At 39.0% G+C, this 25,627-nt stretch overlaps 1 protein-coding gene across 1 annotated transcript in view; it reads right to left on the bottom strand.

The window, feature by feature from the left end:
• CDKL4 (cyclin dependent kinase like 4) overlaps positions 1-25,627 on the bottom strand; it is a 49,882-nt gene that overhangs the window by 4,956 nt on the left and 19,299 nt on the right. Inside the window, exons 3-8 of the mRNA XM_036874096.1 lie at positions 23,157-23,278; positions 12,034-12,106; positions 6,437-6,527; positions 5,128-5,325; positions 3,607-3,689; positions 2,083-2,139 (exon numbers count right to left, since the gene is read on the bottom strand). Coding sequence (XP_036729991.1) covers positions 2,083-2,139; positions 3,607-3,689; positions 5,128-5,325; positions 6,437-6,527; positions 12,034-12,106; positions 23,157-23,278 — 624 coding nt within the window. The remainder of the gene's footprint in view (positions 1-2,082; positions 2,140-3,606; positions 3,690-5,127; positions 5,326-6,436; positions 6,528-12,033; positions 12,107-23,156; positions 23,279-25,627) is intronic.

Genomic DNA, 25,627 nt, shown 5'->3' with positions numbered 1-25,627 from the left:
GTCCCTAGGCCAGCTACATCAGCATCACCTGAGAACTTGCTAGAAATACAAATTCTTTGGTCCAACCCCAGGCCTACTGAATCAAAAGCACTGGGGGTGGGGCCCAGCAATCTGTGTTTAACAAGCCTTCAGGGTGAATTTAATACCTGTTCAAGTTTGAAAAGCCACCTGAGAATGGATTGGGCTTACAGGGCTTGACCTACCCTCCACCAACCCCTCGGGGGTTTTGCTAAATTGCAGGCGGGTCAGAACAGCCTGTCCAGAACAAGGTTGGAGAATTAGACTTCCAGGACAGGGCCTGCAGAGTGCTGGGTTAGGGCAAGTCAGAGCAGTGAGACAGGTAGAAGGCAGGTGAGGTCCAGTGGAGCAGTGGTCAGGGCAGTCTGAGAGCTCAGAGGTGTCAGCCTCCAAGTCTCAGGAGGACTCAGACTGAAGGAATCCAGCACCCTGGATAGCACCTGGGTAGTGACCAGCACTAGCACAAAGGCTGGTCTACAAAGTTGACTCTAGGTCATCCAGATGGCTCTACTTTCTAGATCAGAAGAGTTTCAAACTGGGCTGCTTATCATAATCACCTAGGGGGAGGCTTAAAGATACAAATTCCAAGGTCCTATTCATAGAGATTCTGCTTCTGTAAATCTGAGGTTATTTATTGGAATGTATATTTTTAAAAAGCTCATTCTGATGAGTAGTCATTCTGATCAGTGGTATGGAAGTCATTGCTATAAATATAACTTAATTGGTTGTTAAAGATAGATACTCATACTAGTATCTCCATCCCTATACCACTAAAGGCTTTCAGCGTCCACACTGAATGGAAGAGGCACACTTTCTAGCATGGCCTCAGTTGGCCAAGCATGAATGGCATACTGGTCATAGATGAGTTTCTTCTGCTTTTTATTAGAATTTGTCCTTTGTTTGACTATCTCTTTTGGCCCTGGTACAGGGGCTATATTTGGTGTCTGCATGGTTCTGATTTTGCCTGATCTTCTACTGATTTTTTAAAAAAGCAATTTAAAATTTTAGTTAACCCAGTGTATCCAAAATGTTATCAGTTCAACATGTACTATTTTAAAAACTATTAATGAAATATTTTATATTCTTTTTTAAAGTAATTTTCATAGAAATATAGTACATCTCAATTCTAATCAGCCATATTTCAAGTGCTCAATAGTAACATGTAACTAGTGGCTACCATACTGGGCAGCACAGTTTTTTTTATTTTTAAAATTTTTATTTTATTTATATATCAATTTTTTTAATTTCACTTTTATTTATTTATTTATTTATTTATTTTGGCTGTGTTGGGTCTTCGTTTCTGTGCCAGGGCTTTCTCTAGTTGAGGCAAGTGGGGGCCACTCTTCATCACGGTGCACGGGCCTCTCACTATCGCGGCCTCTCCTATTGTGGAGCACAGGCTCCAGACGCACAGGCTCAGTAGTTGTGGCTCACGGGCTTAGTTGCTCCGCGGCATGTGGGATCTTCCCAGACCAGGGCTCGAACCCGTGTCCCCTGCATTGGCAGGCAGATTCTCAACCACTGCGCCACCAGGGAAGCCCTATATATCTATTTTTAACATCTTTATTGGAGTATAATTGCTTTACAATGGTGTGTTAGTTTCTGCTTTATAACAAAGTGAATACTTTGTTAGACAGGTATTGTAATAATCCTCTCTGACAGAAGCTATACATATACATATATCCCCATATCTCTTCCCTCTACAGCACAATTCTTGATCTTCAAACTTAAGGAGTACATTTATCCTCATAAATTTCCATAGTCTTGAATATACTGACTTAACAGTCAAATTTCCTAACGAATGCAGAAGAAGTATGGTCTTCATCACGGCAGACCTTAATTATACTCTTTCATCTTCTACTAATTTTAATGGATATGTTAGAAAGATTACTGTTTAAACCACTGATGTTCCTTTAACTGTAATTATTTTACAGTTCCTTAACTGTTTCAATGACTACATTTTTACCTTGGCATTATTTGCCCTACTGTCCACCCCTCCCAGAGTTACCAGCTTCAATCATTATGACTTGCAGTCAATAATGGTTATAATTGATGCTTAGGTACCTTCATGAAATTCAAAGCCACAGGATGAACATCTGAGAACTTTTCTTCAAGAGTTTCCTAAAAAACAAAGTAAAGCATTTCAATGTTACCTAACCACAAAGTAATGGATATTTTAAATATATTAGCATTAAGAATACTTTGGAGAAAGATCCCCTAGTAGGTTAGATTTTGATTTTTTAAAATCATAATTTTACACTACTGTGTAGTGTAATGGGAAAAACTGAAGCTATTAACTTCACAGTGTTTTGCAATTAGTGTTTGGTAAATGTTCGTGCTAAATGTCCCCTTCTGAAATCCTACAACAGTACCCTAATATCTACTTATAGGGATGCCTGATCTACTTACAGGGATGCTTTGAGCATTAATGAAAATACACTGAGCTGCATAATTAAGAGCACTACAGAAAGCAACAGAATGATGAACACAAAATTCAGAATAGTAAGGGGGGAAGGGAATGGGATTGAGGAAGAGTACATGGGGAGGGGGAAGCTTCCAAGTTAATGGCAATATTCTCCTTCCTTAACTAGGCAGCAGGTACATGTGAATTTGTTGTATTTTAGTCTTTAAATCAAACATGTTATATAAGTAATCTTTTGTAATTCAACCTCTAGACTTGTAATTCAACTTTTAACCTTTTATTATATTTGTTAAAAGTCTTAACAAATATAATAAAAAAGAAATCCAGTACATAAATCAAGGTAATATACGAGATAAATTTAAGATGAACAGGGTGTTTAGAGAAGTTGGGACCACCTGAATCTGATGGTTCACAGGTGCCATAAATCATGACCTGGCTTTGCAGACTCTCCCCACCTCCAACACAGCTGGAGCGTGGCACATGCTTCCCCTGACCGTCCTTTCATTCTATAGGCAGAATCTAGATCATGCAGAGTTTTAAAGATCATAGCCCAGACTTAGGTAACACAGACAGGAAATCAATGACTACAGAGAGTAAGAGGGTCAAGTAGTCATTGGTAGATTCCCAAAGAAAGGCAAAGACCACAGGAAGAGTACAGAGGTGATCATTGTGGTTTGCAGTTTTGATTTGGATACAATGAGGATCATTTTGTGGAATGACCTTCCATGTGGAAATATATGTTGTGAAGAAATAGTTTCTATTGATTTGAGCTTTGTTTCAGAAGCTAAAAAAATAGAGAATGCATTTTTTTTCAAAATAGAGACAACTATGGTAAGTACTATTTATGAGAAAATAATTATTTCATAATTATTTCAGGGCAAGGTACCGGAGTGTTTTGATTAAAAGGATCACGGTATTTATGAAGGAACTAAGTATACTTTCACTTCAAATTTAAAATTGAATTAATCTTTGAATACATAGGGCAAGTAAACTTTTAAAGCATTCTCCTGGTTCATTTTATGTAGTTTTTACATAGTTTTTTTGACCTGTGTCAGTGTGTCGTAAGGAAAACAGGAGCCCAGTGCACAAACATTAAAAAAGAAACAACTACCCCTATAAAGAAAGTAGCAACACAGATAACAAAACACCAGAATCCAGCAATTTACCATATCTTCTGGTTCAGGAATACTGATGCCATGGAAAAATTGGTTACTTTTAAAGATAGATTGATGTCTTGGGATTAGTTTTCCTGTAAAATACAAACCACATAACTCATGATAAATTTACTGAAAATAACATAATGCTTTAATGGTTAACTTCTGAGGTCCAGACGTGAAAGAAATACTGAGCCTGACCATTCCCTCCAGATTTAGGAGGAATGGGTCACTGCAAAAACATACCTTCTCAGGTAAGGTCAATGCTCCCAAGGAACTCTCTTTGCCACACATGGTTTGGTCTGCCATTCAGCCGCCACCAAAAGAGGAGGTAAGCAAGTGGTCTGGAGGGCTTTACACGTATGATCCTATTTAATCTCATAACCATCTCACAATCGTTGCTATTTTTCATTTATACTGTCCCAGTCAGAGAATGAGGCTCAGAGGTTTGATCAACTGTCTAAAGTCACACGGTCATTAGGTGACAGACCCAGGATTCAGACTCAGGTCTCTCTAACATCTGCCTAATGTAAATTTCCACAATCCTTGTAGGAAATCAATTAAACAGCATAAGCTTCAGGTGTGGCCTGTAGTGATACTCTACCCCACATTTTTCATGCTGCGGAATTCTCCAGCAGAATGTGTTGGGACCACACAGGGAATTGCATCAGACCAGACAGCAGTAGTTCCCTTGCCCAGCAGCCATGCTGCCAGGAGAGCCTATGGGAAGGGATTAATAAATACCCATCACTTTGTTTGCATCCATGCTGCTGGCGTAAAGCTGCAGCTAATCTTTTGGGTTATGTTCTCTTCCAACCAGGTGGAAGTAGACAAGTGCTGAGGACGCTGCATCGTGATGAAAGCTCACGAAAGAGAGCATTTGAGTCCATTCTTATTCTGCACTTAACTAGTTGTAGGACTTTAGGCCACTCATGGAAGCTCCCAGAGCCTCAGTTTCCTCACTGGCAAAAACAGGCACAATGAAAAATGTTATAATGTCCTTAATGGGCTTTTCTTAAGACTGAAAGAGATGGTGTGTGTGAAAGTAATTTGTAAATTCTTAAGTATAAAGAAGCAGATTTGAGGAGTTGCAACAGAGGCTGTAGAGCCTGCAAAACCTAAAATATTTACCATTTGGCCCTTTATAGAAAAAGTTTGCTCACCCCTGCGCTAGAGGAAAGGGGAAAAATCCTCTTTTACAGAGGATAGAAAGTGCATTTGAGTAAATCTCTTTAGAGTAAGCTCTATGCAGCTGACTCATACCCTTAGCCCTATCTTAGGCTGATAAGGAAAGTAAACGTATAGTTTATTCCACGGCTAATTGACTTGACTTGGAAAGGCATCTGAAAACTCCTCACTGACAGAAGTTATGGCTCTACACATTGAGAAAAGGGTTGGGCTTTGGCTACAACCCAGAACAGCCATCCCGAGTAGCACTTTGGAGACGAAAGAAAGGTCTTATTGTTCATTACAGTGACATACCACTACTATAACACTTTAGCAACTCTGTAAGCCATAAAATGCAACTTATACCCAGTGTTCTGATTATCAGATACAGTTGGTCCACATCTGATTTTCCAGGCCAGAGTGGCTGGCCTGTCAGGAGCTCTGCAAAAACGCAACCGGTAGCCCATACGTCGACTGAAGAACCATAGTGGGTATCTCCCACAAGAAGTTCAGGAGCTCGGTACCGTCTTGTAGCGACATAATCAGTGTAGGCATCTCCTGGAACTGCAAATGCATCAGTCAGATCAGGTGGGTCACATTCTCCCACGAGGGGAACTGCTCCCAAGAGCAGTCAGGCATTCAGATCAGCTTTAGTAATTCTCAGAAGCCACGATACTCCTAACAGTTCATGCAGTGAGGCACTAATCGAGCAAACAGTGCTCAGATAGTAAATTCACCTTCCCCGTACTATATATAAAATAGATAAGCAATATACTGTCCAGTACAGGGAATTACGCCCGTTATCTTGTAATAACCTATAATGGAGTATAATCTGCAAAAATACTGAATCCCTATACTGTACACCTGAAACTAACATAATATTGTAAATCAACTATATACTTCAATTTTAAAAAGTTCAACTTCCAAAGGTACCTTAGCTAGTTAACATCTATATAATCCCAAAAAGAGAGGACCAGGGCGAGGGGGTAGGGAGAATGTCTACAGTGTAACTTCAAGTATAAACCAGCTTCCCAATGCATTGTCAAGTCACTTGTGTCTGGGTCCTATCAGGATATTGATTATGTGTATGCCCCCCGTGCAGTGTGTCTATTGTTAATGCATCTTTTTGCCTGCTGCACAGCTCTAGATTCAAGGAGACATCATTATTTGTCCCCCTTTCCCTTGGTTCCTCCCTCTCTGGGATGACTTCTTTTTTCTCAGCACTGTCTCTGAATCCTCTCTGTCATTTTCTGTTTACTCTCCTAGTCTCATCAGCTCCATGAAGTTTTTCCCAACCACTCTAGACCACATTAATATCCCCCTCCAGGGAACCATCTGCCCTTTCGCTTTAGTACTTTATTGCCAGTCATCTTGTATTATTCTTTTCTTTCTTTTACTTCAGATTATAAGTGCATGAAGACCAGAAATGCATCTTGTAGTTCTTTTCCTTTCCTAAGGGGCAAAGTACAAAAATGTGACATCCAATAAATTGTAGTTGATTGGATGGAGGTGAAGTGTGAACTGATGTACTGACTAAAAGGTTACAGTGAAATTTCCCTTTTTGAATAATAACAATATAACAATCAGCATACATTCAGTATCTAAAGTAAGAATTTAAACTGTATCATTTCATAATCATCTGAATTGGATAAGTTAGTAAAAAATTACTACTTACTCAGAATTCGTGCAAACCCAAAGTCACAGATCTTGATTATTCCTTGCTTAGTTATTAGAATATTTTCAGGTTTTACATCTCTGTGAATACACTGTAAGAAAATAGTTAATTATTTCCCCAAGTCATCAAGACAACGAAGCATAATGAACATTTAACTATTCGTTTAAATGATAAACAAAGCCTGTGAGATAAACACAAATATGGTTTTCCTTCATTTTTCTAAAAACTTAAATTGCCATTTTTTTCATTTGTAAATCTTATCATACCAAAAGAAAAAAAAAGTTGCTATATTAGGAAAGAAATTAAAATAATTATTGGATAGGAAAACTGAAAAACATTTTTTTGAGAGGGGAGTATCATATAATTATTTTTTCCACTTTTTACTGAGCCCTATTTAAACAGTAAGAGGTAAAACCCTGAATGAGACAACAAGGTCCTACTGAATAGCACAGAGAACTATATTTAATATCCTATGATAAACCATAATGGAAAAGGATATAAACAAAGAATATATATGTGTAACAGAGTCACTCTGTTGTACAACAGTAATTAACACAACCTTGTAAATCAATATGAGGTAACCCTGAACGAGGTAACATTCAGAGTGCTTCTAATAAGAACGGCTGCCCCCCAAGAATCACAATGCAGGTTGCACAAATATTGCAGATTTGAGAAACTGGAAAAACATTTGAATGACAGCAAAAACAAAATTCATTAGAGTGACCATCTTATTTATCATCCAGCTCTATTAAGGATGTGTGAAAGGGAGCTCTATTAATTACTACGCGAGGACAACAGACCACAACTGTCCTGGGCAAGCTGGGATGTAACAGTCACCTATTAACAAGAGATACCAAATATTCGGCCTCAGGGGATGAGTATCCCCAACTAATCTGCAACCATTAACAGCTTTCTTGAAACGTGACCACATGATGCTGTTGGAGTTGCCCCTGGGAGAGTGGGTCACCACTGGGAGGCATTCTCCTCTCAGAGTCCTCTATGTGTGGAGAACTTACAGCTTGCTGCAACACCCCAGGACCCTGAGTGAAGCAGGTGCTCCTTCCTGGATGTGAGAGGGCTAAGCTGGGGTTGTGGATGAAGGTGGGCTGAGTGAGCCCCACTCACTATTAGTCCAGAAATGGCTATTCCATGCTGTGGATGCCCCAGGAGAAAACAACTCAGGCCCTATTCTTCAGAACTGTAGCTTTCCAGGTTATCCTCCCTCCAAACAAGCACATAGATAAAAACGATGTTGCTCTTCTTGTACAACTCAGCCCTCATGCGGAGCTCTGAACTTTTCAGAGCACTTCCACATGAATTAGTTCATCCTTGAAACAATCCTGTGATTGCAGGTGGCTACCCACGGTCTCTGGATTAAGTACCACAACAATCAGCTCTTTCTGCCTCACTTCTCTGTTGTGCTGTCAGTCTCTTGAACTATTCTTGTCAAGTTGACAATTTTGAAATAATTTTTTATTTTGCTTCTATAATAGCTATCTAAAAGGAGAAAATGTTGAACCCTAAATTCACTTTGGGTCACAAAAACGGCACTGGTACTAGAAGCTTGTTTGTATTGTCTCAATTACTGTCAACTGTCTCATAATTTGTACAACCAGCAGTTAGAAGAAACCTTTTAAGGCCTCTTAAAAGTCCTAAGGCCTTAGATATTAATTTTTAAAAATACATTGTTATAATATAAGCCAACATAGTTTTCATCCTACCTTTTAAAGCAACACATTTATGAAAACTGGATTAACACTTTGCATCATATTCACCTATAATAATTAGTGATTTAATAAGAATAGGTTATATCCCTCAGGTGAGTTTGCATCAGATTCTAAAATTTCTGTACTATATGTGTCATTACCAAGTAAATGGACTTACATTGATACCTGTCTATTGGCCTATTTAAATATGCAAATCCATGTGAAATTTACAGCTACTTATCTTCCAACCAAAACATACAAAGGCAAATGAAGTATTGATATGTCCCAAAGAATCTGAAAAAATGTTTAGTGTAATGTAGGTAAGAGAAGCTACAAATAAAGAAGGATAGATGGAGTATTATATAATAGAAGAAGGAAAAAGAGACTAAAAATCACTGGAACAGTAAGAAGCAGAGTATGGAGAACAGAAGATGCTTAGACATACAGCATTCACCTTCTCCACTGCAAAGCTGCACTCAGTGCAAACTCTGTAATGCCTCTCGCAATCAGCTTATTTTCCACCTAAGAGCAATAACTTGCAAGTCAGTGTAACCAAAACACTTTGATAAACTTGGGTATCATACACAGCTTTTAGCAAACATCGCTTAAACTGGGTTATTGCGGCTGATGTGCAATCTCATTTTTACAATCTCAAAAGCCAGCAAGGAGAGGTATCCACGGTATTTTACACCTGACCCTTAATTTTAGGAATCATCTCCGGAAGCTTCCCTACTATAAGTTGCTTCTTTATGTAGCCTGAATGGACATCTGAGAAGGTTGTTCTTTGAGTCTTATGGATGGATACTCATAATGAGAGAGGAAAGAAACCTCCTCCTTGACAACTAAGTCATTGATATCAACAAGACGATGATGGATGTTACAGCCAGACATACTTGTATTTTGGAAGTCACTGTAATTTTGTCATTTTGACATGAAGTTCTTTTTTTTTTTTTTTGGCCGTGCCGTGTGGCTTGCAGGATCTTAGTTCCCCGACCAAGGATCAAACCCGGGTCCATGGCAGTGAAAGCACAGAGTCCTAACCACTGGACCTCCAGGGAATTCCCAGACATGAAGTTGTTTTTCTCTAATTGATACGTCAAATATATAAAAATTCATGAGTTCACAATGATGCAAAATGGTCACTTTAGTTACCTCAATCTAGCCATATTATAGGGTAAAAAAAGAACAAAATGAGTAGGTATTTTCATAAGTCCAGTGCTTCTCAAAATTTAATGTGCACATGAATCACCTGGAGATCTTGTTAAAATGCAGATTCTGAGTCAGATCTGAATGGGCCTGAGATTCTGCATTTCTAATGAGCTCTCAGGTGATCTCTACAAACCACACTTTGAGTAGCAAGGCCTTAATCCCTTACTACCGTAACCTTCCTTTCTTGGTAGGATCACCACTCTGGAGATAAAAAGGTAGTCATGGTCACCACAGGTTGAAAGCTGGGAATCTTTAGCAACACCAATTGGGTCAGACTGCCTTTTCTATTCTTTGAGAGTATCATGAGGGTTCCTTTAAAATAAGGAGAGTATAAAGGTTTTAGATGTAGTATTGTAACAACTTATATATGATTTAGATTTTTTTTCCTTTGTATGCATTTTAGACAATAGGTTTGTTAAAAGAAAAAATAGATACACAAAGGCTTACCATAGCATAAGAAAATGGGATAACCAGAGTTCAGAAGTCATTTCCACGTTGGAGGAAGAAATTTTGTCTGAAAAATTATCTATTTTTAATAAAGGCCATAGATTATAAACTGGAGGTTTTCAGTATTTCAAAGTTTAAGGTACAGAACATGTTGTTCCAAGCAGAGAAAGAAATGGTGGCAGTTGCATTAAGCTACAATAATGTTTGGGTCCACTGGCAATAGGAAGTCGTAATCAGGTAGGTAAGTTGATTGACTGACCCACTCATTCATTCATTCATTCATTCCTTCATCCAGTTATTCAATAAATGTTTCCTGAGCACCTTTTGTGTAAAAAGATCCATGCTAGGCTAAAGCGATACAAAGGTAAATCAGCCACAGACATTGTATTCAAGCTTATAATCAGTACACAGGAAAATGTCTGATTATATAGGGATAATGTACAACACTTATGGTAAAAAGAATTTTTTAAAAATCATTTTAATTACCCATAAAACTCTAGCAACAAGCTTAGGTGAACTTGAATACCTCTCAGAGCATGGTGAAAAGCAACAGAGATGTGGATTCAATTCAGCATCATCTTTAGTAATTATTTGAAAGTACAATTTGCATCATGAAAAACAGGTTTATGTATCTTGTGGACAATATCCCTCTATACTCTATCAATAGAAAATAAAAGCTTCTGACTTATCCTAACAAAACAAACAAACAAAAAAAACTTCACAGACTTTCTTAAAGCTAGGGAAGCTTTCCCTAAGTGTTGAAATTTCGTTCCATGATCTTGTACTTTTTTTCAGCAATCCTAGACTACTATGATAGATATTCTGCTGGCATCAAAATTGACCATATGGTAGTCTGTATCCTTGCCTCAACACTGCCTCCGTGTAGGCACCAACGCAAAAGGTCTAGAGTTATTTTTTTAAAAACTATCATTATAGCAAAAGCACCCAAGAGCCTACTTAAAGAAGCTCCCACTGGCCTAAGATGTGAACATCAGAGAGAACAATTATTGCAAAGGATTGAAACACATCAAATACATAAAATCCATTTGTTTATAGTGATACCCTACACCTCCCCAAAACCCTTCACTGTTCACTCTTGGAGGCTGCCAACACCCCAGTCCATCACTCTTGAGTACTGACAAATAAAGGGAATAATCACATATTTATCTTACTGTACTTTACAGTAGCCAGAGTCCATGATGGTAAATTCTTCTCTATAGAATTCCAATTAACAAATGCAGAAGGAATAATAGAATTAGAAAATCACCACCTTTTAACCCTAATGAAATCCTGGAGAGAGGTAATAATTATCTATGAATGCTAAAACGAAATAAAAGATTGACAGGGAAAGTGATAATGGAGGGGATCAAATGAACACCTCCTGAACCCACTAATCTATTTTAAGACAATCAAAAGTGGGAAAGACAACCAGACGTTATATATGCCTCATGATGCTGATGCAATAAGAAGTGTACAGCACTATATGTGAAGCACTCCTGTCTAAAAAACTGAACCTGAGTATGATCAAGCCTCTGGATATAAACACCAATATATAGCAAATACAGGTGAAAGAACAAGTTAAGTAACACATAGGAAGCAATCGGCCAAAATGATTTCTATAACACAGGAGTAGTCAAAGTGTGGCTCTAGGACCAGCAGCTTCAGTATCAACTGGGAAACTGTTAGAAATGCCAATTCTCAGGTCCTATCCAACACCTACGGAATCAGAAACTCTGGGAATGGGCCCAGCAAAATGTCTTAACAAGACCTCCTGGTGATTTTGATGCATGCTCGTTTGATACCCATGGCTGTAAAAAATTAATGATGGGGGAAAAAAGGTAGGGGAAGGGGGACTGTTACAGAATAAAAGACTTAAGAGACATTAAAAACAAAACAAAATCAAGTGCCATGGAGGGTTACACTACTGATATCCTGAAAACTTATTTTAATCCAATTTAAAAATAATTATAGGAATCAGTATTGTGGCAAAAAGAAACATTAAGTTTATACAAACTTTTAATTCATAAGGAATGAGTAATTCGATTCTTATAGAAATTGGAAAAGGGCCATGAATAATGCATTACTTTTCCTCATATTCTGTAACTTTCTTTTGTTTTGCTCTTTTTTCATTCTTATTTTCCCTCTGTCATTAGCTCTTCAAATAGACCCCTGAACTAAGTAGAAGAAAAGAGTCATCATGAAGAAATCAGCAAATACGTTAGAAAATGTTACTTAGTTATGTCTATGACAGAAGTTAAGAGCTTGAAGTGTTTGCCATAACACACTTTTGATCACTCCATCAGCAAGTCTGGGGAAAAAACAAAAAAGGAAATGAAAACTCCTAAGGTAGGGTTTCAGGAGCAGAACTGGGAATAGAAATGGGATGGGCGGGGCTTGTCATGGCCAAAGGATGCAGTGCAAAGGGAGTCTTGGAAATTTTTTTTTTTTTTAATGTTTTAACGAAAATTGCTTTACTACTTTTTCTTTATGGTTATATAATTTTTGCTTTGTAATTTGAAATTTTTACATCTGTAAAAATGATCCATGCTTATCATGAAAATTCCAACAATACAGAAAAGTAAAGAAATAAAAAGTGTTGACTCAACTCTTGCTAGCTCAAAATAATTGCTGTAACTTATAGTGACTGTCCCTTTAGGAATCTCTGTTTCTCTCCCTCTCTCTCCCTCTCTCTGCAGTTACCTTTTAATATTAAATAAATACATTCATATGGTTCAATATTTTTAAAGTTAAAAGAATATCCATGAAGAATTCTCTCTCATACCTGCCTTGCCAACCATTTCATCCTCTGCAACTTCCCCTGCCTCTTTCAGAAACATCCTATGCATTGAGGTACAGATACTAATATGTATACATATATTTCAGTGGCCAAGGATTTCATTATATGGATGTATCATAATTTACTTAGTCCCCATTGATGAGCAATTAGGCTTGACACGATTTTCATTTCTAGAAGCAATGCTTCAGTGAATATCTACTCATCCATCTATGGAAGTTGTGCAGTTATCTTTTTAAGGTAAGTTCTAGAAGTGGGATTTCTGGGACCTATGGTAGGCACATGTTACATTTTGATCCTGTAAGTATGAACTTCAGGTAGACCTGAGACTTGGTTTTGCAGGAAAAAAGGCATTCTTGAAGGCTGACCTTCAATTCATCCAATTCATGTTGGTGGTAAACACTCAAGCATGTGCAAGGGTTGTTTCATAACAGTTACCTATGCCTGGTAAGCAGGCAGGTACACAGCCAGGGGAGGCCAGGGAGAATAAAGGGCCCTTGAGAATGGGAGGCTGGGAGCTTCTTTCCCCTGAAGATTCCTCACTCTGTGGAAAATATTGGGGAGTGTTTTCCATTGGGGAATTGGGGATCTGGGCAACTTGTATTCTGTCTGGGAGTACTTAGTGTATTTTGTGTAACCATTTCTATAAATTGCAGCAATTACATTCCCTTTAACTTTTCTGTTGATGTCTTTCCATTGCTCACATCCCTGTCCCAGGATGATGCCTTCACAGTTACATACGGCCAAACTACCCTCTCTAAGCAAGGTTGTACATATTTACACGCCCACCAAGCATCTATGCATTCGAGTCCCTATCTCCTCATTGTCTTGCCAACATTCAGTTTTGCCAGTGTTATGTTTGCCAATCTGTGGTTCAAATAAAAAGATATCTCACTTTGGTTTTCATTAATTTCACTTCATTAATTATTAATGATTTTAATTTTCACATTATTGAACATTAAACTTCTCTCCTTTTGTGTATTTTCTGTTCATGCCCTTTATTGCTTTTCGATTGGTCTAGTTACTCTTCTTTAAATTGACTTATGAAGACTCAATGTGTATCAGAGTCTACATAGATGCTGTAAATATTTTTCTCAGTGTGTTGTTTGCTTTTCAGCCCTCTTCGTGGAGGTGAGGTTGTTGTTGGCATATTTTCAAAAATCTGAAACACAAGATTATTTTTCACTAAATGTTCTACTGTAAGGATTTTTTGATTAAAAAATGTAAAATTACCTAATATTCCAAACACACCCATCACTCAGTTTTAATATTGTATCATATTTGGATATTTACATCATGTGTTTAGATCACTTTTTAGAAACTGAACTCATTATCGTGCAGATGGAGCTGGTCTTGTAGAACAGTGGGCTGGCCTGTGTGTGACGCAGGTGTGGCACCAGTGACAAGACATGTGAGGTCTGGGTAAACACCAAGAAATAGCAACCACTGAATGGAGGTATTTTGCTCAGAGCAGTTTCCCCATCTCAGATCACAGTGACGGTGTCAAGCCCTTGGCATCAGTGATCTGGTGGCAGCCTTTTGACTCTAGTTCTTCTCAGTATTGTGAAAGCACCTAATTCTCAGTATTGAGTCCCTTTCCACTTAAAATGTCTACAGTGGTTTTTATTTCCTATACTGAATTCTGGTATAACTTTATCCTCTCCCTCCTTTACCTAAGAGCCAAGCCTGAGACTACATTATTTATATTTTTTTAATGAGGCAGAAGGAATAGTACAGCCATTTGTGCACAGAGTTCAAATCCCAGCCGTGCTGCTTCCTAGTTTTATAACCTTGGGCAAGTTATTTGTGCTTTCACTTTTCCTGGAATAATACCTCACAGGTTTATTGAGAAGTCTATCCCTTAAGAGTCTGGGTATTAAAACCTAGGTTCAGGATATGAGGGTCTGGGGTCAGACGAGGTGAGTAGATGGGACTGACACCCAGTGCAAAGATACAAAGAGCCTGAAGAGGATGGGGAGAGGCCCTGAGGTGAGAAAGAGCTGGGAGTGTGGCGGCCAGTGTGGCTAAAGCGTGAGTGAAGTTGCAGAGGCTGGCGGGGCCAGACCCCCGAGGGCCTTCTCAATCTGGGTCAGGAATTTGCACTTTACTAAATTCAAAGGGAAGTCATTGAAAGGACTCAAGAAGGCAAGTGACATATATAGAGAATGGATTTCTGGGACAGAGTGGATACAGGGAGGTTAATTAGGAGGCTAATTTAATAATCCAGGTGAGATCTAGTGATTTAGATGAGGCTGGTAGAGGTGGAGGGAAGGGAAGTGGATCTTAGTCCTGGGAGGAGGGCTTCCCTGGTGGCGCAGTGGTTAGGAATCCACCTGCCAATGCAGGGGACATGGGCTCGAGCTCTGGTCCGGGAAGATCCCACATGCCGCGGAGCAACTAAGCCTGAGCGCCACAACTACTGAGCCTGCGCTCTAGAGCCTGCGAGCCGCAACTACTGAGTCTGTGTGCCACAACTACTGACGCCCGCACGCCTAGAGCCCGTGCTCCGCAACAAGAGAAGCCACCGCAATGAGAAGCCCGCGTGCTGCAACTAGAGAAAGCCCACACGTGCAATGAAGACCCATCGCAGCCAAAAAAAAAAAAAAAAAAAAATCCTGAGAGGAACTGGCAAGAGTAACACATGGCCCTATTCATGTAGAAACAGAACGTTTGCGTGGGTCCACGGACTCTAGGCACCGGGATTCAGTACTGGAACTGGGAAACCAGGTAGGGGCAAGGGTTCAGAGACTGGCAGAACCCTGGTTACTAGCGTTAGTAACACGGAATTAGGCATGAAGCAATGTCCTAAGAAACTCCCCAGCTATTGTTGTGAAAGAGGGGTATTTAAGGGCACCTCACAGGAAGAGTCCTGGCTTCTGTTCAAAACAGAATCCTTCCTGAGCTCAGATTCCAAGAAGGCAGATTCCATTTTAGGCAAAACAACATTTATACAAAATAACAGCTACAAGCAAATACCGCTGATCTTAGGAAGAGGAGATAGTTATCAAAGAGAATACAGATTCACACAGTGTTCATTCCAGAAAGGTAGAGCATTGCAACATTATTCAGCCACAGTCAGCATTTTTCAAGGCATTTTGGAGTGAAATAAAACCTTCTGTAGAAACCAACTGATACTCTGTGTTTAAATAGTATACTTTGGTGAGTGCACAAACAAATACTGGAATAGTGAAGGCCTGAAAGCAAAAACTAGACATTCTGGTTCAAGCCCATAGGGGTTAATAAGGGTGACAGGGTCAGGGAATTCAGACTGGGTCACTCAGAGGCTGCTCTCTTAGCCATTCAGGGGAATCCTGGCACTGACATCAGAGCTCATTATCTTTGTTTTAGTTTGTTATATAACTTGACATGGAAAACTTGATTTCATTATCAGTACCCAAGATGAATTGAGTCCTTCTCTGTAAACCTTTGTTATCCTAGAATAAAATCCAACCTTTACTGTGGCCTACCAGCCTCTTAATGATTTCACTTCTATTAACTCCCCCCCCCCCAGCCCCTTATCTCCTATCACATTCCCACCGACCTCCACTCTGGCCCAGTTAGCGTCTGCTATTCCCTGAACAGACCTCCAAAGCTTTGTGTTTATTGTTCCACCTACGCCCCTCATCAGGCATTCTCTAATCCCTCAGTGTGCTTTATTGTTCTCCAAAGGCTTGTAACTCTGCAAGGGCTTTACCTTGTCCATTATTGTAGCTCCGGGGCCTAGAACAGTAACTGGTACCTAATAGGTTCTCAACTAAGCTTCCTTCGCTGGCACTCTCAGAAACTGTATAAACTAACACCCTGTAATAAATGCCTTTTTGCTTAAACTAGCTAGAGTGAATTCTGTTGTTGAATCCTGATTAGTTCAGAATATGATACCAGAAGTGGGTATGGGAAACAAAGTCAAGGCCTTGGGAATGTAGGCTATCTGACTTAGTTGGGTCTGAAGGCAGGGGGATCTAATTACCATTAGTGGCTGGAACACTGGTAAATGGGCACCCAGTGATGAACCAATTATTTACATAATCACCTGTGGTCATCTGGAATGAAGTGCCTATTCAGGGCAGGGCTTTGCTGGACTGAATGTGGTTGAACAATATGGGAACATATGGGAAAGTAATAAAAGAAAAGCGGGGCAGGCTGGCTGTTTCTCACTTCACTGGAAAAATTAAAGAAAAAACAAAAGGACAGCTTTAGGGCTTTGATAGTTTGGTTCAAGGCACAGTTAGGAAACCAGAAGTTTCAATGGTTGCCCTTATTTCTTGTAGTTTTAAGACTCACTCCATTGACCATTGGAATTACCCTGAGATGACTGAAAAATCGGATGCTGAGAATAGTCCTGCAGGGTGCTGAATGACAACACAGGTTGAATTTATGTGAGGTTAATTAATTTCTCAGTTAATTAACTGAGAGATATACTTTGAGAATTGAAATGTGGCACTTTGGGAGTATTCATAGAACTAAGGGCATACCAACTTGCTGCCAAAGGTCTCTTCTCATGTGAAGTAGCCCCCAAACTTGTGTTATGAGGCTGCTTCTGCCTTGTTGAGGACCCCCCCCCCCTAATGATCTCACTTGAGGCAGCTGTGTTGCATGGGAGGGCTGCCAATTCTCCTCAAGGCTCCTTTCCCTGCTACCCATCAAGGTCTCCAAACCTTGACTAAAGTCAGATCCCAGCATGTCCCAAGGGGACTATTACAAAGTCAAAGAGAGAGAAAGAAGATTTACACAGCAAAAAGAACTATAAAATTTTGCTAATTTATACTGGAGAATGTATGTGGAAATGGATTTCATAAGTGTAGGACCAGAGAGGAGGAAACAAGATTTTAGACTTGGGCGGATTATAACAGTATGGGCACACTTATTAGCGAGCCTGGTTTCAGTAAACTCCCTGGAGCAGCTAGGAGTGAGTCTAGTTGACTGCTGCACTGGTTGATTGCTGCACTGGTTGATTGCTGCACTGGTTTGATTGCTGCATTGGTTTGATTGCTGCACTGGTTGATTGCTGCACTGGTTGATTGCTGCATTGGGTGATTGCTGCACTGGTTGACTGGAACCTGGACTAAACGGTTGCCTGTGCCAAATGAAGTTGCGATGCCAGAAATTCATTGGTAAAATGAGGGGGAAGAAATCCAAAGTTTTGAGGAGACAGGAGTGTTAGAGAGGATTTGTCACAGGCATCATGCTCATCTATGTCTCTCCAAAGTATGTAACGGTGGCACTAATCTACGTTCGTCCCCAAATCTGCAGTATTGCTTTCAGTTTTCTATTTTGGTAAAGAGACAGCATGCCAGACCCTTCTACTAGGCTCCTCCCACCACAGCACCCTTCACTCCTTGGATCAGAGCCAAGTGGTTCTTATTCCATTTGCTAGTGTACCTATTTCCACTATCCAGTTAGGAAATGGGGAAATAACCCCAAGGATGGATTCCTGGACTTTCTAGGACTGTCAGGAGATGGATTCAAGTCAAAATTTCATTTGCCACCTGACTCTCACTAAGCTGCCCATCACCACCCCCCCACAAACTGGTGAACCACAGTGGCTTTCAAAGTCACTGGTGATTGGCTTTACCGCAGAGCACTGACCAGAAATTCCTGAAAGATTGGGTAGCCCTCTTTTCCCAGTACACAGCTACCCTGGTAAATGGCCACAGACCATTCTGGGGTAGGCTAAGAGGAAGAATCAAGTACACACATATGATGTTATTGCAGGGCTATTCCCCAAGGAGAGCTGCTGGCTCCCCTTTATTCATGAGGCCCTGGGTCTGCAAACTGGCTATTACGGTGACTCAAGCCAGGCCTCTAGTTACTAGTTTATGTAGAACAAATAGAAGCTTAGTGACCTGCCCATCTCCTTTGTGTGGGAGAACCCATGGTCAGACCGAACCATTCTGATCACCACTCTGGCTCTGTTGCCTACTACAGTAACTTCTGGAAGTGAAGCACTCCTTCTTGGCCTCTGCCATCCAGGGGGCCAATCATCTCCAGGAAATCAGGAAGCCATTTCAAAGGAAGACTCTCCCTGCTTCCTATCTGGGACACGATGCTGGTGTTCTTCTAACTAATGCATTTCTTAATGCTCATGGTTCACTGCCATCCTCCACCAATCCACACCCATAGTCTTATGGGTAATTATCTATGATCAGTTAATTGAGAAGGAAATTAAGCCTTTTATATGTCAATTACACCTCAGTAAAGCTGAATTTTTTTAAAAAAAGAAATTGAAACATGATTTACAGATGTCCCTGATGTGCTGTCGCCAGCCAGAAGTGGATAGCTGTAGTTTTATAAACCCATATGGTAGTTTTTATACCCTGACAGTCATTTATAATTGTTCCTTTAAATATCTTCATTAGATTTTAAGCTTCTTGAAGGCAGGATTAGCCCATTTTGTATAGTGCAATGATAGTAAAGGGAAATCCTTCCTGTTGGTAGGGTGGTAATTCCTATCACATTACCAATTAGCTTACCTATTGTACCTATTGGGTTTTTTTTTTGGCCATGCTGTGCGGCTTGCGGGATCTTAGTTTCCCAACCAGGGACTGAACCCGTGCCCTCGGCAGTGAAAGCACCGAGTCCTAACCACTGGACCGCCAGGGAATTCCCTCCTATTGTACCTATTTTGAACAGAGAAGGATCTTAGAGAATGAGAATAGATTATTTTAAATTTAATCAGATGATACCAGTTGCAGTTGTTTAAGTACACGTAGTTTCTTAACTGGAGCAAATCCAACACAGTCTCAGTACTCAGTATGCAGCCATTGATCTAACAAATGCTTTTCCCTCTATCCAAGTAGAGGACACCAGAAGCTTTCATTTGGCAGGGGAAGCAGTACACTTTCACCATCTTACTTCAGTGTTAAATTAGTTCTTCTTTATGATACAATTTAGTCCTCAAGTCTCATGACCATCTCACCATCCCACAGCTCTCATCCCACACTTCCACTACCTTGATCATCTCATATCCACACACCAGTTATTTCTTCAAACTGTGAATTTACCCTAATAAACAATGGCCGAATAGGCTTGGTATGTATGCTGTTTGGTTGTTTACTTCTGTTTGCTATTCACTGGGTTTATACTCTCTTGGCTGTTATTTAAGTAGATTTTAAGAAGGGATTGAAAGCAGACTAATGTTTTTAATTAATCATTGTTATCTGGAAATACCCAGCATTTCAGAGAAAGAGTGGCGTATTCTGCATTGTTCATATTTGCATTCCTCTATGTAGATCCAAGTCTCAGGGCTGACCCAAAGCACTTTGGATACACTGGAACTGCTAAATACACTAGTAAAACACACTAAATACACCAAATACACTTTCCACTAGAGTGGAAAGTAGGGTAGTTCAGAGGTCCTTGTGGTTGCTAAATACATACAGAACAAAAGAGTTGCTTGAATATGTCTTGTTCTTTCTCGCATCTGGGCATTCCACCAAGATTGTCCACCTGGCCAACTCTTCCCTTTTTCAAAGTCTCAGCCCAAACGGTTCCTTCTCTGCAGAAACTTCCTGATTCCCCAGGACCAACAGATGTTGGAGCTGCTCCTCTCGTGTATCCTGAACACCAATGGTAACCCAGTCTACATTGTCACTTGTAATGGCTACTTCGAATATCTGTCTCTTCATTAGATTTTAAGCTTCTTGAGGGCAGGATTGTGCCATTATATCTTTCTATTCTCTGCACCAGCAGAGGTGTTCAGTAAAATATTTCTGAAGTGAGTGAATAAAAGAATGCTGCACACTAAGGAAGCTATTAAGATGAATTAGATATGAATTCTGCACTCAAAAAACTTACAGTCTGGGAAGAGAGAGAGTATGCACATAAAAACATATAAGGTAGTAAGTGTCAAGTACCATAACAGGGATGAAAATAAAATTCCATGGGTATTCAAAGGAGGGAAGCAATTCCACCCAGATAGAGGGATCTCAGAGATGGTAAGAATATCTAGGATTTCACATTTTAGAGATTACGAGAGAGATAGGGAAAGTGGAAAAGGTTAGAATATTCTAGGTTAAAGGAAGAGCATGAGCTAAGTCCTACAGGCAGGAAGGCTTAGGGTACACAGAAGGAAAAGAAAGATGTTCAGTTCAATTAAACTGGTACATGGATTGTATGTACTGTAGGTTTTATTTTCAGGGCCTTGAACAATACATGACGTTAAGCATACATTTCTAATTTTATGAAAATGTATGTTAATTTATAAATTAATTTATATGATGGCTGAACACATCTGTCCTCTAAAGCCAAAACACAAAATCCTATTTAGCTCATAATAAAGCTGAACTATGAATTAATTCATCATTTTAACTGTTTTAAAAATTAATTTTTATTTTAAAAATAAAATACGTGCATTCACTAGAACATTGGGAAAGTGCAAAACAAATTTTCAATTACACTGAACATTCTACTTTGCAGCCTCATGTTTTCACATACCATTTCATGAACACTTCCCCAGGACATTAACTATTCTACAGCTTGCTTTTTAATGCACTGAATGCATAGTGTTCCACTGTATGGATATATCAAACTGCACTTCACCAAATCTTTACCATTGGAAGATTATATCAGTCCCCCCCCCCCTTTTTTTGGTACATAATGATGCGTTGACCATTCTCATGTATAACTTTTGTACCTATCTGATTATTTTCTTACCGTAAATTTCTCTAAATGGAATTTCTTAGTCAAAGGATGAAAACTGTTTAAAAGATTTTCACACATACTGCCAAATTGCACTCCTGATTATATACTCTCTCTAGCTGTGAACGAGAGTGCTGGATTTGACTTTAACAATGCTGGGTATATTGACTTTTGAAAAATATTTGCCAATTTGATAGGTGAGAAATTTTCTCACCTTATTCTAAATGGTACCTTATTTTAAAATTTGAATTTCTTTCATTAGTAGGGAGGATAAACATATTTTCATAGGTGTATTGGTTATTTTTCCCCTCTTTTTTATGATTTGCTTTTCCACATTAGGCAACTTTTTTTGTGTGTTCTGTTCACTACTGTATCCTTAGCACCCAGCCTGGAACAACAGTAGGAGTTCACTAAAATTTGTTTTGAATGAATATATATTCTAACTGGGTGTTAATCTTTTTAGAAATATGATTTGCAAAATCTACATATGTAGATATGAAGTTATATTAATTCTTCATCTGGCAAATAATTTACCTAATTTGTCATTTCTTTGTTAGTTTTGTTTATGGTACTTTTTGTCAAAGGGAATCTCTAAAACGAATATGATTTATTATTTGGCAGTTGGAGTTCCCTTTCTTCTTTTTAAAAAAATTCTTGGTTTATGGGACTTCTCTGGTGGTCCAGTGGCTAGGACTCCACGCTCCCAATGCAGGGGGCCCGGGTTTGAACCCTGATCAGGGAACTAGATCCCGCATGCACGCCGCAATGAAGATCCCACATGCGTCAGTGAAGACCCCGTGTGCCGCAAGTAAGACCTGGCACAGCCAAATAAATAAATAAATATTAAAAAAAATTTTTTTTCTTGGTTTAGTCTAAGTTTTTCAAGTTAAGAAAAACCAGTTGGCATTCTGATTTGATTTTTGTGCAATAAATAAATAAATCAGGGAGGCCGAATCTATATAGTAATGAACATTTCCATCCAGAAATACATGTTCATTTAAATAAAATCCCTTATGTATCTCAGTTTTGTAATTGTCTTTAGGTAGAATCTGAACAATTCTTTTTTACCTTTATTCCTAAACTTTTTTGTTGTTGATATTTGAATGGGATCCTTCTCCACTAGATTTTCTAAAGCGCTGATTGATACAAAAGCTGTTACTTTTTTGTGTGGAATTTGGAGTGCTGTGGTCACTATACTGAATACCACTAGTTTTAATAACTCTAGGTAATTCTGTTAGATTTTGTTGAATAATAATATCAAGCAAATAATGGAGATTTTATCTCATTTCCCAAAATTATATATCCTATTTGTTTTTCTTAGTGCATTACATTGGCTTGAGCTCTCATGTCTTATTTCTCACTTTAGTGACAGTTTCTTCAGTATTTTATCATTGAATATAAAATTAGCTATTTATTTGAAGAAGTTTTGTGTGTGTGCATGCGTGCGTGTGTGTGTGTGTGTGTGTGTGTGTAAAGAAAGTATTTTAATCCTAGTTTGCTAAGGTTTTTTTGTTTTTTGTTTTAGTAATCAGGAAAGGATGTTGAATTTATCAACTGCCTTTTAAAATTTTATCAAACTTATGTACTTTTTCTCCTTTAACCTATTAGTGAATTATATGAATACATTTCCTAATATTGAACTGTGCTTCATTCCTTGAATTCAGATAATCTAACATATAATTTAGCCTTGAAATACATTGTGATTTATATTTGCAGTAGATTTGTCTATTAAATACTATATATTATATTTACTCTAGGTTAATATTCATTTGCCCTTTGAGTACATCCTAAATTGAGACTGGAGAGGGAGAGCCAGCAGATACATCTGGGTAGAAAGGGGCTCAGATTTGAAATTTGCCATAGTTAATCCCACACATAATGAAACTGGGAACCGGCCACACAGAATTTCAGTTTCTAGATTACTTACCCGTTTGGGTTTCTTTCCAGCTCATTTAAAAGTGTATGATCACAGTATTCAAAAACTAAATACATTTTCCTTTTTCTCCTGAACACCTCAATGAAGTTCACAAGATTTGGGTGTTTTAATTGCTGCAAAGGAATTGAAATACAAAGTTTGGTGATGTGTTTCCTGTAACTGTTTCTCCCAGACCCCTTACAATTTTAAGAGCAAAAGGCCTTGCTCATCATTCTCTCTGCATCTCTTGCAGAGAATTTGACTACAGTTACTCACAAGAGAAACTACTCTTAGTAAGTATCATAGAATCTTAAAGTTGGAAGAAATTTAAGAATTTCCCTAATATACCCCATAATAAAGGATAACTAAGCTGCTTGGATCTCTCTGGAGACAGCAAATAAAGTACAACTTAAAATCTAAGCACTAAAATAAAAAATCCTTTATGCATTTAGTGGAAATTCTAAATACACAAGTCATAAAATGACCTTAATATAGAATGGTAATGGAATTATTGAGTAAAAGACTATAAAAAGCATCAATACCCATTTAGCTTACATATTGGCATAGATTTAATGTAAATGTCAGCTGGATTTAAACTCAGCCTGGATATTAGTGTTGGCTCTCAGAAATACTAGATTTCAACCCTCAAATCTCATTAAACTCTATATTCTAGGAGTCCCTACAGTTAGTTTGTGTTTTAAATTTATTTATCATATTTTCAGCTCTGTTCTTTGAGTCTCTTGTTCTCTCTTATGCTTAGATGTTTAATTTGTTAAATTCAATTCCCAAACTGAAGCATTTCACAAGGCAGCCTCTGTTTAATGTCGTAAACCAAAGGAAAAACCCTGATTAAGTAAAATAATCTATCACTAAAGTAACTACATAATTTATCATCCAACCAGGGTAACGAATGTAAACCAGGACTGTCCCAGGCAAATCGGCACATGTGGCCACCCTGCCTATAGGTAAGGTGACTGTATAATTTCACATACGAACCAGTATGCTTTTTAAAGAAGATGCTAGCCAGACAAAAAGGGGTGCCAACCAGAGTGAACACTGGGACAAAAGCGATAAACCAGGACATCTGATCACTCCTACTTATAACTCATCTTCCTCTTGTTTTCCCAGTATAGTAGACAAATCTACTTTCCAAACCCTTGGTACCATTTACTCAGAAAGCTATATAAAGAGAGAGAATGCAGTATTTTGTATACAGTAGAAGCTCAATAAATATTTTGCAGGCCCAGTAGAGAGTCTTAAGTATGCGGCCTCATACAGTATCCTCTCCCTTATCTGTAAGCACAACTTGACCAAAAAAACAGAACAAAAAAAAAATCACCCTGTGATTATGTGCCTGATTATATGGAAAAGGAATCCATTATACATTAACGATATGCCCAGAGCACCAAATCAATTTGTTTTCTATGTGTTCCACTGCCTAAAAGAGCAGAAAGGCAAACAGTGGAGGAAACAGGTCACACAGGTAAGCCAGTTGCTTTGTACTGAGGCAAAAACTTTAGAATGGGGGTGAAATAATCTCTTCCAGGAGAGCCAGGGATTCACAGATGCTACAGCTGGATGTGAAGGCAAGGTTTAACCTTGTCAAGTCTCCTGTCTTTGGGTAGATGGGCAATTTATATCTTCTTTGCAAATCAAATTAACTTAGCCCAGAAAAACAGTGACTTGTCTAAGGTAAAACAGGTAATAAGGAGGGGAAAATCAAAGCGAATTTAAATAACAGGAGTATGTGAGGAAAGTAAGGTAGATTTATCACGGAAGGGATCTCCTCAGGGCACGCATGGGTGAAACACACCAAAGGCAGGAAAGATGTACCTTCTGAGAGCCATCACCGGAGACCAAAGTGAGTGGGAATCTGGCTATTTTTTACCTTCAAGTGCACCCTCAAATTGGGCACTTGTAACCCGGAAGGTGCTACCTGAGCATTAACTTTACTGGAAGACTTGGTGGGAGGGGGGTGGATAAAAAGCATCTTCTATTAGAAAACAGCCCATTGCCAGGTTCAGACACACCTTGTAGCTTAGCTCTGTGATGAGCTGGCTGTCTGACCAGTGCTCTCTTCTGGCTACAAGGAACAGGGGACTGTTCTTAAAATCATGATGGATGTGCTCGTGAAAACTCCGTGCATATCAAATTATATTTTAAACAAAACACTAAAACTTTTTAGTTGAGGAAAGCTGCTACAAATAATACTTGAAAAGAGCAGATAATGTAATAATTATCTCCCTTTAAAAACTGGATTTCTGGGGGTTTCCTAAAACAGATGATGCACATCAGAAGTAAAGGTCAGGGACTTCCCTGGTGGTGCAGTGGTTAAGAATCCACCTGCCAATGCAGGGGACACGGGTTCCATCCCTGGTCTGGGAAGATCCCACATGCAGTGGAGCAACTAAGCCCGTGCGCCACAACTACTGAGCCTGTGCTCTAGAGCCCTCGAGCCACAACTACTGAGCCTGTGTGCCACA

The sequence above is a fragment of the Balaenoptera musculus genome, chromosome 13 (assembly GCF_009873245.2).
Source record: "Balaenoptera musculus isolate JJ_BM4_2016_0621 chromosome 13, mBalMus1.pri.v3, whole genome shotgun sequence".
NCBI classification, from domain to species: domain Eukaryota; kingdom Metazoa; phylum Chordata; class Mammalia; order Artiodactyla; family Balaenopteridae; genus Balaenoptera; species Balaenoptera musculus.
Note: the sequence above shows the minus strand (reverse complement) of the source record. Positions and strands in the feature narration are given on the sequence as shown.